At 40.1% G+C, this 16,485-nt stretch overlaps 1 protein-coding gene across 1 annotated transcript in view; it reads right to left on the bottom strand.

The window, feature by feature from the left end:
- hdac9b (histone deacetylase 9b) overlaps positions 1 to 4,050 on the bottom strand; it is a 63,267-nt gene extending 59,217 nt beyond the window's left edge. Inside the window, exons 1-2 of the mRNA XM_084386100.1 lie at positions 3,764 to 4,050; positions 3,442 to 3,567 (exon numbers count right to left, since the gene is read on the bottom strand). Of these exons, the coding sequence (XP_084242226.1) occupies positions 3,442 to 3,567; positions 3,764 to 3,779 (142 nt within the window). The 5' untranslated portion in view covers positions 3,780 to 4,050. The remainder of the gene's footprint in view (positions 1 to 3,441; positions 3,568 to 3,763) is intronic.
- Between the last annotated feature and the right edge of the window lie 12,435 nt (positions 4,051 to 16,485).

Raw genomic sequence — 16,485 nt, 5'->3', positions numbered from 1 at the left:
ACCTCATAGAATTTGTACGTTTTCCCGTGAGATCAGATTGGCATTTTTCAACTTTTTACTTTAGAGCCAAAGCACAACCAAAACAATGTTCTTCTGCAAAATGCATGCAGTTCTTTTAAACCACTAGAGGGTCAGAAGTTACATAGTATCCTAATGTGAGCTTCATTTAATATAAATAAAAAAATGAAATCTGTTGTATTTAATACAAAACAACCCCTAGAGACAGAAGTGGCAGAGTTGAAAAAACGTCCATAAAGGTTTGAGTAAGCAGTTCAAAAAGCTGTGTGACTGTCAGCTGGTCACATCTCCATTCTGCCAGCAGTAGAAGGATGAGTATGACATGTGTGAAGGGCCACTGCTAATGAGACCACAGATGCATTTGCACAGAATTATCACACTTTTCCGCACATGTTTTCTCTCTCAAACCCATACAGGCACAAAATCTGTTGATTTTTTTTACATCCATTTGCCTTATAAACAGCACAGGAATGAATGATGCAGTACATTGTGCGTTGTTTTCAGGCTTGGAATGATTGCTTCTTTTATCTTTTACCAGCAGGTGGCAAAACTTGATAGCCACAGTTTAATTTTTCTATCCGTTCACTCAAAATGCAATTCTGTACTGAGGTTGCACAAATCATCAACGAGTTTCTGACGATAAGGGCTTCTTTTAATCCCAAGTGCATATTCCATATTTAATCTAATGCAAAAGACTCCCCAAAAATCTATTCAATGTATTGTGTTTTCAGATACAGTATGTGTGCTGGTGAGAGCAGGTAAGTTGTTTCCCTACCGCTATGGAAATGTAGACAGCTCTGTTACTTTAAAATCTGATGCTGTTGCTTAGAGACCATTTTCTGCGTCAAGCCTGAAATGGCTCCCAATATAGAGCACAATAGCTCTCGTTCTGTTCAGCTCCACCCCTGTCTGCACTCTTATTGATTGATCTCCAAATGGATTAAATCTAAGATTAGATCACTAGTACGTATGTAAGCTCATCATTACGGGGGTACTATGATTCATGGCATACTCTGATCCATACCGGGCCACAAGTGTTAAATCGACCCATGCTGCTCTCATTGTTAGGGTTCATCATCCTCCTAACACTGTTTGACAAGGAAATATTTACTTCGAGCTACACGCTTCAGATCAAAAGGTCTGATGAGGAGAACGTGTCTTTCATATGATCTCACATCATTAAAATGTCTTAATCACCCATTTGGTCAAAGCAGGCCTATTACTCATTGTGTCTCCCTTCCGTTTCTGAGAAACCCACAAATTACAAAAGAAGCCTTTCAGTTTTTAGAGTCAAACAGGAAGCTTGTGAAAGGACATCTCATGAATGTACTATCCTATTTGCGCAAGGATGTGTGAAGCTTTCAGCGTTTCCTCTTTCAGGCACATTACACTTCCCCATCCAAGTTTCTCTCTCACAATAACAACTACCAAATCCCTGCCCACACTCCAGTACTTCACAATGAAGAATCAACAGGGATATACAAGTTAGGGAAAAAGCGCATTGTATATGCAACTGTTCAAAAGTTTCTTACACCAAGTGTCTTGCGCTAAGGCTGCATTTCTTTCATCAAAAATCCAGTAAAAACAGTCATTTTAAAAAATGATTAGGACATGATTTCAATTTTTATATATTTTACAATGTCATTTATTCCTCTGATAGCAAATCAGCCATTACTCCAGTCTTTAGTGTCACATCAGAGTTGAAAGCAGTTCTGTCATGACAACTCTCTGAGTGTTTGGCGTGGTAATGGATATGAGAATGTTGATATGTTTGATCTTGACTGAATAGATCTGGTATGCTGCTGCTGTTATTGCTGCTGCAGAGCAAGTTTGGGACTTGCTACTGCCAATACATACACAACACGCTGCTGTGAGCAAGTAAGACATGCAGCTGCTGTACAATATAGCGTACATGAATTACCCATAGAAGATCTATACAGGTGGAGCTGGGGAAGGTGGAGGGTTTATGAAAACACGCTGCAACTGCTAAAGCAAATGCTGACCGAGTATTTGAAAGTTGAGCAGCGAGCTCATTGGCTACTGATACGGCAGGAACCAATCAACTGTGCCCTCTAGAGAATGATGTGATTGCCAGCAGATTGAGTTAAAGGCACACTATGCAAGATTTGTAACTTAATATAACAGCTTCAAAGTCATTTTGATGGTAAACGAACTTGTAGTAGGGCGAATCATCCCCATAGCAAAGCAGGGGGGGAACGCTGCTGGCAAAACCAGCATTGCAGGTTTGAGAGGTGGCGCCCTGCCAAATCTCGCGAGAATCACGACTTGCTTTACGGCACTGCGTCACATACATCAACAACATATGAAGCAGCCTCTATGGAAGACACTCGCATTTCAGACGTGAATCATGGCAGAGTCGATGTAGAAAACAATGAAAGCGCGTTCGGAAGAGTAAAAGAAAAAAAAACGAGAAACTGATCATGTTAAATACAAGTACTCCACAGCGACTCTAGGGGTCGCTGTTTGACAAAAACGGAAACTACATAGTGTGCCTTTAAGGACTTTGAGAATCAGCCTTCACCATCTAGAGAGTTTCATGACAGAACTTTGTATTTGTGCTGCAGCATTTATTTGAAACAGAAATGACTATTTCCGTTGTTTTACTTCAAAATTTCATGTTCAATTCAAAGTGTTATAAATGGATAAATGAATCTATCAATGGGAATAGTAACATTTCAGCTAGTCAGCTTGAGATCCTTTCCATCTAAACTAGATATCTCTTAAGCCTAGAAGTGAATGTTTTATGAGCAGTCGGATAACCAAATGCATCCGTACAGTCATGCAGAGTCAAAGCACAACCAAAACAATGTTCTTCTGCAAAATAGATTCAGTTTTGTTTTTTAACCACTAGAGGGCCAGAAGTTACATAGTATCCTTTAATGTGAGTTTCATTTAATAATAATAAAAATAAAAAAAGTTGTATTTAACACAAATCAACCCATAAGAGACAACATGTGATTTTTTTTATTCCCTTGTCATTATTTACTAGCAATTTCTGAGTGACAATTGTTTCTACACATTTATTTCAGTGTATTTATTTTTACTTCTATACTTTAAAGTATCTTTACATATTCTACAAAACTTGCCTCTGATGCACTAACCTCATACTAAACCCATAAGTCCAAAATATATCAAATATTAGATAATGTTATCAAATGTTAGATAAAACAGTAATTCATTATTTTTGCATTTTTCATGATTTTTTGCACATTCTAAGTGAAGCATTTTTGTCATATTTAGTGCTATTTTTGCCCGAGCCCTGGTCATTTTTGGCCGTTGAACACAAAAAGCTAGGAAGTAAAATCTAGTTTTGCTGAGTAGTGATTTGGTAAGTCCACTTGCACAATAACACCATCCAGTGCTTGTTACAGAGACAAACACATACTGTATGATGCCACTCACCGTAGCCCCAGACTGAGTGCTCTGGCCTGATTAGAGTGTTAAAGGGAAAGAGGTGAGCTCTCCTGTCCCATCCTAATGGCCCATAGTATCCGTGTGTCATATAGTCGTCACAGCCTTCACCTAAAGCTGTTATTACAAGAACAAAAAACATTTACTGTGTGGAACAGAGAAAAAAAACAGTGATACATTTATCAATGTTATATTAAAATATACCATAACACTACATAATCTAGACTGTATCTTTAATGTTATGATTGGCCATAGACTTTTATATAATTCGTAATCGTTATCGACAGTTATCGACAGTTTATTTTGCACTTACCTTTCTTGATCTTCATAATGTAGTCACTCCTCTGTTGCAATATTAATCTGAGATCAGTCTAGCACACGCACCTCATTCATACACTCTTACACTGTAGATTCCTGTCAGAAAGTCACCAGCAGAGGAAGTGGTGTCTGATGGCCATCTGAAGTTTAAAGGGCTCTTAACATTGTCTGAGGATATGAAAAAGTCGTGCTCTCACTATTCCTCTTTCCCCATCTCACCGGTTTGAAAGGATTGAAACACAGCAGTTATGTGGGGACTGAGTCATTGGCTGCCTCTCACTTACTGTCACACATTACTACAGCACATTCACAGTCCTACGATACTGTCAGAAAACTCACGCTTGAACGCTACAACATATTTCGGTAGCACTTCCTATGAAACCTGCGTAATAAAAAGCATAATACAACAGTTAGTTCAAGTCCTTGAATTTGATTGGCTGGAAGGCTTCCAAGATAACTGATATTGATCACAAAATTTCCCGCCAACTTTTTTCAGCGGCTTTGGTTCTGGAAGTTTTTTTTTTTTGTATTATTGTTATTTTTTGCCATAGGGATTTTCAAAAGTCTTTGTTAAAGTGTTATAAGCTATGAACTAAGATAACCATACCAGATGAATCACAACATTACAAACTTTGATTTGAAGCAAAAAAAGTATTTGCAGATCAGACAAAAAGGCAACGATGCAAGACTCAGTGAGAGAAGTACAATAATGCATATTGTTAGCCTCATAGCATAATTGCCTAAATACTTTTTTTTTTTTTTAAATGACTTAGGCAATTATGCTATGAGGCTAACGATATAGAAACAATATATTGTATGTTTATAGAAAAATATGCATACATTTATATACACTAAAATATACACAAAAGTGTTCTTTTGGCACAATTTGTTTTCAATTCTCTGATTGGAGGAGAGTTCTTACAGAATCACGGGTAATATAGTTTCTCAGCAGGAATTCCACTACTGAACACGATTATAAAAAAAAGAATAACTTGAAATAATGTGAACTGATGGCTTCAAACTTGTATCTCACAGAAGGTCTGTTTTTTAAAGGTTTATAAGTTATTATTATAATCAATTCCCCAATGGATAAAACAATGCGATTTTTACTTCCAGAACCTGACTGTTGCAGACTTTTCACACTTTCAAACTATTTCTGCAAGTTAAATTGTTCAGCCAGTAAATTGGTCAGATGGCAAATTAACATCTTTTTGATTGAGGCATTGAATTATTTACTCAAGCAATTTGTTCCAACTGTTGCTTAAAAGTAGGGATGCACGATATATCGGCCACCATATCGGTATCAGCCGATATATGTAAATTTTTTATGTTATCGTTATCGGCCCGATAAGAAAATTTGGCTAATATATTAAAGCCGTGTACTTGGGACATGGCTTTTAATGGTGACTTGTTTTTGTAATCAGGATCAAAATGATATAAAAGTTGGATTTAAAGGGATATGACGCAGCGCCTGAAAATAGTTCCCAGCTTCCAACGTGACCGGGACTAAGTTTGTCTAACCTATTAGACCTATTTTCAGGCGCTGCGTCATATCATTATGCCTGCTGCACTCATGGTACGGCAGCAAAGTTTCTTGATTATTACGCAGGAATGAGAGTATAGTTCCTAGCCATATCAGCCTAGAAAGTCGCAACTTTACATTTTCCGTCGGTCTTAGTACACAATGGCCCTCATTTATCATTCTTGCGTAGAAACGGGCGTATATATTGGCGTAAGATTATGCTTACACTCCTCTCATCGCCTGATTTATGAAGCTGTGCGTACCTTTGAAATCCAGGTGTACGCAATACCTGCCCTTGATAAATGCCGCGGCTGAAAACGAGCGTCATTAGAATAACACGCCCCTATATATTCAAGTCTCCGCTCCCCCCACGCCCTCATTTTACGCCATGGACACACGGAAGACGGCAAAGAAGAGAAACTTCTTTGAGAAAGAGAAAGCGAAACCAGGGAAGTGGAAAGAAACAAAATTGATTTCTAGATTTTTATTATTAATGACGCTTATTGTTATTTAGAAGAAGAATGTCGTTATTATTATTATTATTATTATTTAAAAGAAGAAGAATGTCATTTTTATTATTTTGTCAGTCTGAATTATTATTTTTTTGGTCATTGAAAGCCTTTCATTACTAAACCCCGTGCACACCTGCCGGGCCTAACCCTGGCCCGTTTCAAAGAATAGTACAACGGCGAGCGCGTCGAATATAAACGCCTCGTCCGTTTGGGGAGCTGCGCGCGCAGTCTGCGGAGACTAGCGCTGCGGAGCCAGGCGAAAGTATAAACAAGGCACGTCAGGTAAAGCGCACAGGCTCGCAACTTAAGGAATACATATGCCTACAATTCAAATGCTTTGGTAAAGTCACACAAATTAAACATTGAAGTCCATGTTGCACAAAAATAAACACTTAAGTTATAATTACTATGTTGTTGTTTTTTTTTACAGTGGGTCATAATATATCATATCTTTTAGTTTGTCAGTGCGTTGTGTGGTTTTAGAAATTGTTTTTCTGCGCATTCCCGCACTCGAAACGTGCGTACACCACCTCCTGAGCTGGCGTAGGATTTGAGCGTGCCGTACGCCAACGTCCATATTGATAAATCTCAAAGTCACCGTGGTTTTGGGTGTACGCCAGGTGTACGCTGGAAATTTGGTGTACGCACTTTTGATAAATGAGGGCCATTGTAACTACAGAAGAGTCAAGTTTTAAATAGGAAAAATATCAAAACTCTTTGGTCATTTTTTTGAGAGAGATGCTAATGGTCCTGTCCGATTCAATGATCTATGCTAAGCTATGCTAAAAGTGGTACCGCCAGACCCGGAGTTCGGCTGAATGGATTCGAAAACGGTAAAACTCAACTGTTTAACTCTGGGGGAGTTGTAAAATGAGCCTATTTCCCAAAAAAGTGGAATATCCCTTTAAATTTATCGGCCAATTTATCGGTTATCGGCTTTCAAATATAAAGAATTATCAGTTATCGGTATCGTATCGACCAAAATGTTCATCTCGGTGCATTTCTACTTAGAAGTGCGCAACGGGAAATTTTGTAAGCTGTAAGCTACAATGATGAACCAGTAATGTGAATCTCAGCATTGTCATGAAATGGAAAAGTACATTGTTACTACTTTCAGTTCTCACTTTTTCACAGAGAAATACCTTCAAGTAATAGTAAGGAATAACCAAAAATGAAAATGAATCCAAATGTACTCCCCCGTGTCATTTCCAAATCCTTTTTTTTTCTTCTGTGGAACACAACATTTTTCTCATTTTTCTCATTGCACCCCTTTTACATAGAACAATAGTTCCCTGTCCACATTTACCACATTAAATGTTGATATAAATAGCGCTTCTGTTCTGACATTCTGACTCAATTGTAAGAATGAGTCATTTGAATAGCCATTGTATATCCAAAGAAAATTCTAGACTTGCTGGAATTTGTTGTTCTTACATTTCCAACTCACACAAATCTGTGGTGAGAATGATCCTGGGTTCACGAGGACTTTAGTTGGCAGTATGGCGATGACACTGCCCCCTCAAGCCATCTGACTGGAAAATCGTACACCTGCTGGGCTTCATCAGGCAAAAGCTGCTCTGTGCCAGGCACGCATGCTACACATTATACAGAAAAAGTTATGTTTAATTTAATGAGAGTCAACAGAACCACAGACCTTCTGACTATTCATTAGCAGTATTAAAATACCAATGCCCGGGTACATTTTTAACCATGTCTCACCTGTTTTAGTCATTCGTCCCACTAAGTTGTCCTTGTGATTTTTTTTTTCTTTTTTTTCAGTTACCAGTAATTTCTTGACTTTCATCACACATTCTGTCAGAACTGCTGAACCATGATTAATTATCATCCAAACACTTTGAGTGTGACTATGTTGATTTGGGGACATAAAGTGTGAGATGTTTTTTTTTTTTTTTTTTTACAAAAAAAAATTGACTACTTACTCATCGCTTAAAAAATTGCTTTAATGCATTTCATTTATGCTTTTTCTGAGGTTTTTATTGTAATGTCCCCAGATCCAACATAAATAGTTATCTTCTAAATAGACTTTATTCATTGATGTGAATATACATATTCATGTATATATACATATACATTTAAAATGTAGTTATTCACAGGACAAGCTTCAACCAAAAAGTTGCTAACTACATTGGAGTACTTAAAAGGGACCTATAATGCCCCTTTTACAAGATGTAATACAAGTCTCAGGTGTCCCCAGAATGTGTCTGTGAAGTTTCAGCTCAAAACTGCGAGCTCAATACCTCAATACCACATATCATTTATTATACCATGTTGTAAATGCCCATTTTTGAGTGGATGGAAAAACATGCTGCTTTCCGGCATGTATCTTTAAATGCAAATGAGCTGCTGCTCCCCACCTTGCTTTCCAGAAGAGGGCGGAGCCTTTACAGCTTGTGCCTCAGACATTCTGCCAAAAATGAACAAAACATCTGTTTGGGTTTGGTTATCATCTCTATCGTGGTCACGCCCACGTTACAGTTCATCATCATGAAAGTTTATTATTTGCATGCGTTTTAAAGCCATATCAGTCTAAACTTCTGATATATGGTTTTCTGAGTGCACACACCCTAAGCACAGAGAGCTGGATGTCAGACGGCGCATCCCATTAGTCTTAAAGAGGTGACTGATTATGATTTCACTTTTTTAACTTTAGTTAAGCCCCTTTCACACAGAGATTCCGGAAAATACACGGATAAAGTGACCCGGGTTCGTTTGATTTTGGTTCATTCACACTGCCAGTGATTTTCCGGAATCAGAGAGCGCGTTCACACACAACCCGTGTATGTCCCGGAAAGACACGTGACATCGATGTGACTTGTAATGTCTCAGCAGCGTCTTCAGTTTGCTTATGAGCTGCGATTTCTCTCTCGAGAAACCATGCTTGTGCATTTATTTCTCTGATTCGATCATAAACTTGCGCATTACGTACCGTTTCACAGCTGGCGAACGATCCCGCGCTTCAGCGTCATCACTGCGACACGGCATTATTACGGATTTTGTTCACACAGCGCGCGTTCCGGGACTGAACACGGCAAAGTTACTAGGTCCCCAACCCGGCATCGATGCCGGCATCAATCCCGGGTCGTGTTTGCGTTCACACAGAAGGCGTTCCGGCAATTTGCCGGCAATTTCCCGGGTTCAATGCACTGTGTGAAAGGGGCTTTAGTGTGTAATGCTGCTGTTTGAGCATAAACAACATCTGCAAAGTCAGAACGCTCAAAGTTCAAAGCAAAGAGATATTTTCTTTTAAAGAAATTGCTTTTTAAGGACTACAACAAAAGGCTGGTAGGGACTACACAACATTCCTCCCGGGTTAGTGACATCCCTAACCCTAAAATTTACATAAACATCGCCCCCAGGAATGCGATTTATAGATTATTGTGACAGATATGCTAATCAATGACTAGAAGATAACTACACATAAGCTACATAAATTCATCAACTAACCATTCAGAAATGTTGTCTTCATGTTGTCACTTCTTCTTGAGTCTCCATCTTTGTCTGACTCCGGTTTGAACATAAAAGGAAGTTTTTGAAATTTTCAGGACACAAGCTTTTGAAGCTCCACCATCTGTGTGGGGAGCAGCAGCTCATTTGCATTTAAAGGGACGGACACACAAAAATGGTGCATTTTTGCTCACCCTCAAAAAGTGACAATTTTAACATGCTATATAAAAATATCTGTGGGGTATTTTGAGCTAAAACTTCACATACACACTCTGGGGACATCAGAGACTTATTTTACATCTTGTGAAAAGGGCATTATACCACCCCTTTAAGCTAAGTTCTCTCACGTCTTATTGCGCTTAAATTGTCAAATACACACAGGGCCCTATTTTAACGATCTAAAACGCAAGTGTCAAAGCGCAAAGCGCAAGTAACTTTGTGGGCGGGTCTTGGCGCTGATGCTATTTTCCCGGCGGGATAAATGACTCTTGCGCCGGGCGCAAATCTAAAAGGGGTTGGTCTGAAGTAGCTTCATTATTCATAGGTGTGGTTTGGGCGTAACGTGAAATAAACCAATCAGAGCATCATCTCACATTCCCTTTAAGAGCAGACGCACTTTTTCCTTGGCGTATTGCTATTATAACGGCGGATTTGCCAGGCGCGCGTCAAGAGCGGTTCACAGCCGAGGAGAGCAACGCTCTCTTCACGGCCGTAAAAGAGAGAGAAGTGACATTGGGGATGGGAGAAACACACCCAAATTAGCTTCGGCTAAACAGGCATATAATAATGTGGGTAAATGTGTAAGCTAGATGTATGCTTTTATAATAAATTATTATATTTATAATAAATTATCTATCTATCTATCTATCTATCTATCTATCTATCTATCTATCTATCTATCTATCTATCTATCTATCTATCGTTTGTAATAATATGATTTGCAAAAATGAAAACTGCTGCTTCTGTGTAGATTAGAGAATCACAGTGTATGAGCGTTTGTGCACTCTATACATTTTGGTCAAGCATGCGCCCTTAAAATAGCATAATGAACAACGCGCAACGCGCCACTGACTTTAGACTAGGTTTTTTCTGGCCAGTGGCGCAATTGTTTTATGGAACAGTAAAATAGCACCAGGGAACGTTTGCGCCAAAACACGCCTCCTTTTTTGCGCTGAACCGCCCAGAGAGCGCAAGTTCATTCCCTAGTTTAGCGACGTGCTTCTGTGGAGGGAAAAGCGCGCTTTGCGCGGGTGCAAAATAGGAATGAAACATGCGTCGGTGTACAAAGTCAATTGCGCTGGGTGCAAGATAGGGCCCACAAAGTTAACATAAACACAGTCAGTTATTTCTGTGAACGTAAAAAGTAAAGAAAGCAGCAAAATATACAGTACCTACTGCTGTTAAAATGAATCAAACAACAAAAGAAAACAGAACACATTTATGTTGCACCATGTAAAAATTAATTTTGCATAATAGGTCCCCTTTAAGGCTTACAAAGCAAATTAATAATTTATTCAGAGCAGTAGCTATTTTTGATATAAAAAAAACAATAAAGGGTTTTGAATAAATGAACAAACTCTGACAATAGGCCTTTCTATGGAAGCTTGTTTCTGCCACGGGATAAAATAAAAAAGTAATAAATAAGGCAACTCTGACTTTTTATATCACAAATCTAATATCATAATTCTGAGAAACAAACAAAACAAAAAAGTCAGAATAAAAGTTCTGAAAGAAAAAATGTTTGATGGTCCCTTACACACATTCTGTTGACTAAATAACGTTGCACGCACCTATGTCTACTACCTCTCATTAGGTTTAGTAGAGTATTATTAGACTGGTAGGGTTAGGGTTAGAATAAGTTGACATAAAGTTGCAAAGTTACTTATAAGAAGCAGTCGAACACCAGGAGAGAACATCAGTCTGTGAGTGTTTACTTTTCCCAGTAGATTTTAGTTCGGTTCTTTGTTGCTAGGAAACTTTGTTTGATTTATTGTGTTTTACTCTGGTAAAACGCGTGCCCACGTGGCATTTGTTTGTGTGCCGTGACTTTTGAGTTTCCCTTGACTAAATAGTAGGGCGTGGCCTGCTGTATTCAAAAACGAAGTATTAGGCGTTTATGAAATAGGTTAGTGCACCGGCAGCCCTCATCGTGTGAAGACTGAAGAATGTAAAGACCAACGACTCTACCTGTGCGACTCCACCGAGCAAGGACACCGACAAGGCACTTGAGTATTAATTTCTTGTTGTTTATTTGATTATCTTGTTGTTTCCTTTCTCTTCTACACAACTTTTCATCTGATCTTTCTGTTTGTGAGCTCTCTTACACTGTGTTTTCAAATCCCTATTATTACTAACATTGTTCGGGGGAGGTGACAGGCATGTCCGTCATGGAGACAATATCAATTTAATATTTTAGCAATATTTTGGATTACATTAGCACTTTCTGATAAACCAAAATGTTATTTTACAGTATTGGCTCAAATTACACTTTAGTCAGAGTAAAAAATTACTTAAATTACTGAACAACACTAGCCTGACGTCCTCATACTCAGATTCTAGTCGGAATATGAGTCTGATACTGCTCCATTGGGCTGTGATTATTATGGTTTCAACCGAACCAGGAAAGAAAATGCCTCTGCACTCAATTGGATAGACCTACAACCAATCAGAGCAACGGAATAAGTGACCTATGTTCTTCATTCATCTTTCCGACCGACAAATGCCTTGATCGCGGTTCTCTGTTCCTCTTTTAAAATGAATGCGCTGTTGATATCTTCTATAACAGACTCGATGGCAGAATCTACACATGATGTTTCATAAACAAAGTTCGGGAGGAGCACGTTCAAATAATCAATCCAATCAACTTGTCATCAAACAATTACCATGTCTACCCTATCAGCATGAGAGGAAGCTTATTTATTCACTCTGTCAACTCACCTAACATTCCTTGACAGTTTTCAGCATCCCTCCACTCACTCTTGGCCTGTTCTTCCACAGCCTGGAATACGGGGGGAGTACTTTGGGTTCGGGCCGAATACCGAGCCTGGAGCCCTCTCCTCGGACAGCACGCCAAATTATTCTATCTGACTTATTTGTAGGCTAAGTGTGAACTTGTGAAATCTCAATTCTCCAGCGGCAGTCATCTTTGTTGTAAACAAATTCAACCCAAGCGCTCTTTGGTGACGTGGATGATTACGTTACAGTTGATCATCTGTCCATCATCATATAAAGCCCGCCCTGACAATTTGATTGGTCCGAACAGCTCTGGTTCGAGCATAATAGCTCCACAACGGATCAAGTCCAGACTGAACTTACCGACCTAAAAATATTGTGGGCGGGGCTAAGTTCGGCTAGCATCATCATAAAAATTAACACACATGATACTTTTAGGCTACTTTATTCAACAGTAAATAAAACATTCTTTTCAGTGTTAGGCTACTTCAGCAGCATATTTCAACTGTGCTTATGAAACAACAAAAACGAACAGCTTAGTTTTTTTTCAAAGCTAAAGGAAAAAAGTTTAATAAGTGTAACAAACGACTGCTATGGGTAAATAAAACAGACGGAATCATTTATTAAAACAAACATAAAAAAACATCCTGTACAGGCCTAGGCTGTACAGCCTACATATTGTTGTTCAAAAAGAGAAGTTGGTCTACGTGCTCAGGTGAGAGGCGTGTGTGGAGTCTTCACAATTAGGCCGGCGGTGGAAAAAACGTGCTCCGCTGGAACAGATGTCGCAGGAACAGCTAAGTACCACTGGGCAATGATGCTAAGTACCACTGTGCAATGATGCTCAGCTTTGTAAACCGATTCTCATTTACCTTCCACCAGTAGAGGGTCCTGGTTTACAGAGATGCATGGCTCACTGAAGTAGCGTTCGATTTCAGTGTCATGCGAACAAAAATCACTCGCGCCGCAATCCTCACCGAAAAGAGTGTCGAGTGCTGAAGTTGCTGCTGCTCGATCAGGCTGAGGGTCATTTTGAAAGGGTGTGACAGAATTTGTAATGGTGTCGTAAAGCTGTTTCAGACTCTGCTTTACTCTCTCTCGAAGCTCTGTCTCAAGAAACTTCAGATGTTTGTGTCTTGGATCCAATGTTGCTGCAATCAGAGGTAGAGCCACTTTCTCAGCAGCCTCAGCAACAGTGACTATGCGTCGTTTCAGAGTTTCTGCCACTGCTGTCTTGAATTCCGAAACTCTTGGAGACTCACTGGTCTGTGTGTTTAGGTGTTTAATGATGAGGCTATGTGTGATCGGATAGACCATCGAAACACAAACATGCGTCTCACTGCACATTGTTGTGGTGCACTTCAGAGACTGGAGAACAGGTATCAGTTCTTCTATAATCTGCCAGTGCTTATCTTTCAAGTCCAGTGTCTTCGCATCTGCAAGTTTTGTAGTATTGTGATCTTGACAGAAGAGCGCACACAGTCCATCTCTGTTCCAAAAGATGTTTGAACATATTGCACACAGAATTCCACCGCGTATGACAGTACTGGATAAGTTTGTGTTCGGGTACGTTCTGCTGTTGTTGTTTCTGGCGAAGTGCTAGGGCTGGGCGATATATCGCATGACATTGTTAGGCGCATCTCGTCAGTAAAGCCGGTTCCTTGATTAGAAGTAAATCGCCATCACCTGCTTTCAGATGGAGCGGCATTTACAACACAGAGCCGTAGTTAACTGACAAGCTGAGCCACGGTGCTGTGGTGAAAAATGTGCCACCAATCGGCTACTGGCAGCTATCACGCTTTTAACTGAAGCTACACTGAAGCCTTCGTTGATGGCTAGCTGCAGGGTGTGTGCGAAGCAGGGCACTGATCCCAAAGTCCTCGATTCACCAGAACCATGTTACTAGCGTTATCATGAACACATGCAATTACTCTCTCCGAGCTTGACAGCCACTGTTCTGTAGCATCTTTTAAGTAGATGGCTATGTTCACAGCGGTATGTCGTTCGTCGAAACTGCGCGTCTCTAACACTGCACTATGCATTTCCCATTCAGCAATGTAATGACAAGTTAGTGTTATATAGGATTCAGTGGTCAGCGAGGTCCATGCATCCGTAGTGATAGCCATCCTCACTGTCTTTGACAATCTGTCTTTCAGTGAAGAAGCCTTCTTTTCATATAGAGCTTCTATTCTTCTCGTGACTGTCTTGCGCGGTGGGACGTTATACTGGGGCTCAACATAATTCATCAAATCTTTAAAGCCTTCTCCTTCGAAACGAATGGGCAGCAAATCTTTCGCTATCATTTCAGTGATTAGTTGTGTCATCTTTTCACCTCTGGCCGAGTTGCATTTCTGTCTGACGGTAAAAGATGCGATGCTCGTCTAAGTTGCGTCTTTGGTGGTATCGGTTGACATTTTATGTACAAATACTAGATGATAACGCATTGTACTTATGGTAGATTTGTGTGACAGCTTGGCGCTGCATATTTTGCACTGAACTGTTTTTTCATCTATTTTGTCGAAGTGAAGCCAGACATCACTACGTGACTTTGAAGACATTTCTCTGCTTTTCGGTTTGGACTTTTTTTTACTCAGATCATCATTTTTATGATCGATTGTCGCTGTCACGTTCGAGTACTCGAGTGATCAAGTACTGTGCCCATCCATAGCGTTTAAATCAAATTTCACACGTCGGAGGCAGTTCAATCCTAACAACCTGCGTACTTTTCCGGTGTCTTCTAGTACTATATTCTCTTTTCCCATTGGTCTCTGGAATTGCCAGTCCGCTGTAAACAAAGCTGATTTCATTACATCTATGTCTAGTCATTCAGGTCTCAGCCTACTGGCCCTGACTGAGACCTGGATCAGACCAGAGGACACTGCCACACCGGCTGCCCTCTCCACTAACTTCACTTTCTCACACACCCCTCGCCTGACTGGTAGGGGTAGAAGGTACTGGTCTGCTCATCTCAAACGATTGGAAATTTGATCCTTTACCACCTCTGTTTGACAACAGCTCATTCGAATCACATTCAATTACCATCACTAGCCCTATTAAAATCCATTTTGTAGTTGTATATCGTCCCCCAGGTAAGCTTGGCAGCTTCTTGGAGGAGCTTGATGTGCTACTCTCATCCTTCCCTGAGGATGGTACTCCTCTCATAGTTCTTGGAGACTTCAACATCCACCTAGAAAAACCTCAGGCTGCTGATTTCCACACTCTGCTTGCCTCATTTGACCTCAAACGAGTATCTACTGCAGCTACTCACAAATCAGGTAACAAATTGGACCTTATTTACACGCGCTACTGCATACACTGTACCATACACTGGTCACTCCACTGCACACCTCAGATCACTTCCTCACTCTCAACCTCAACCTGCCCCAGAACACAACACGCACTCCTCCACAGGTCACCTTTCGGTGAAACCTACGCTCACTCTCACCCTCTCGTCTATCCTCTTTGGTCTCATCTCTTCCTTCTCTGCTAATATCTCTACTGTTAAAATGACTTACTATCACAACAAAATTAACAATTCTTCTGACTCTCGCATGCTTTTCAAAACCTTCTCCACTTCTCAACCCTCTTCCTCCTCCTTCATCAACCCTAACAGCTGACGATTTTGCCACATTCTTCATAAATAAAACAACCACCATCAGCGGCCAATTTACCAATCCACAAACTGACACGCACATTTTACCAGCTAACACACACATTCTACCCTCCTTCTCTCTACTTTCAGAGGCAGAAGTCTCCAAACGCCCTACCACCTGTCCGCTTGATCCTATTCCCACTAACCTACTTCAAGCCATTTCATCCTCAGTTGTACCCGCACTCACGCACATCATAAATGCCTCTCTTCACACTGGTACCTTTCCCACAATTAAGCAGGCTCAGGTAACCCCACTGTTTAAGAAACCCACTCTAAATCCAGCACATCTGGAAAATTACAGACCGGTATCTCTTCTTCCAGTCGTCACGAAAACACTTGAACGAGTTGTTTTCAACCAGATCTCTTCCTTCCTTACACAGAACAACCTCTTGGACAACAATCAGTCTGGTTTCAAAAGCGGACACTGTTGGAAACTCAGAATCGAAGACCAGGAGACTTTTGGGATCACGTTGAATAAGTTATTCTTTATTGAGGACTTCGCGTTGACGTGGCTGCAGTTCTTCCAAAGTCTGACTAAGTGGACGTTCTCATACAGTTTATATACATTTAGGGGCAGATACCAAAACTTTGTGATGAGACAGGTTTAGGAACCT

The sequence above is a fragment of the Rutilus rutilus genome, assembly GCF_951802725.1.
Source record: "Rutilus rutilus genome assembly, chromosome: 17".
NCBI lineage: Eukaryota > Metazoa > Chordata > Actinopteri > Cypriniformes > Leuciscidae > Rutilus > Rutilus rutilus.
This window is presented reverse-complemented; position numbering and strand designations above follow the sequence as displayed.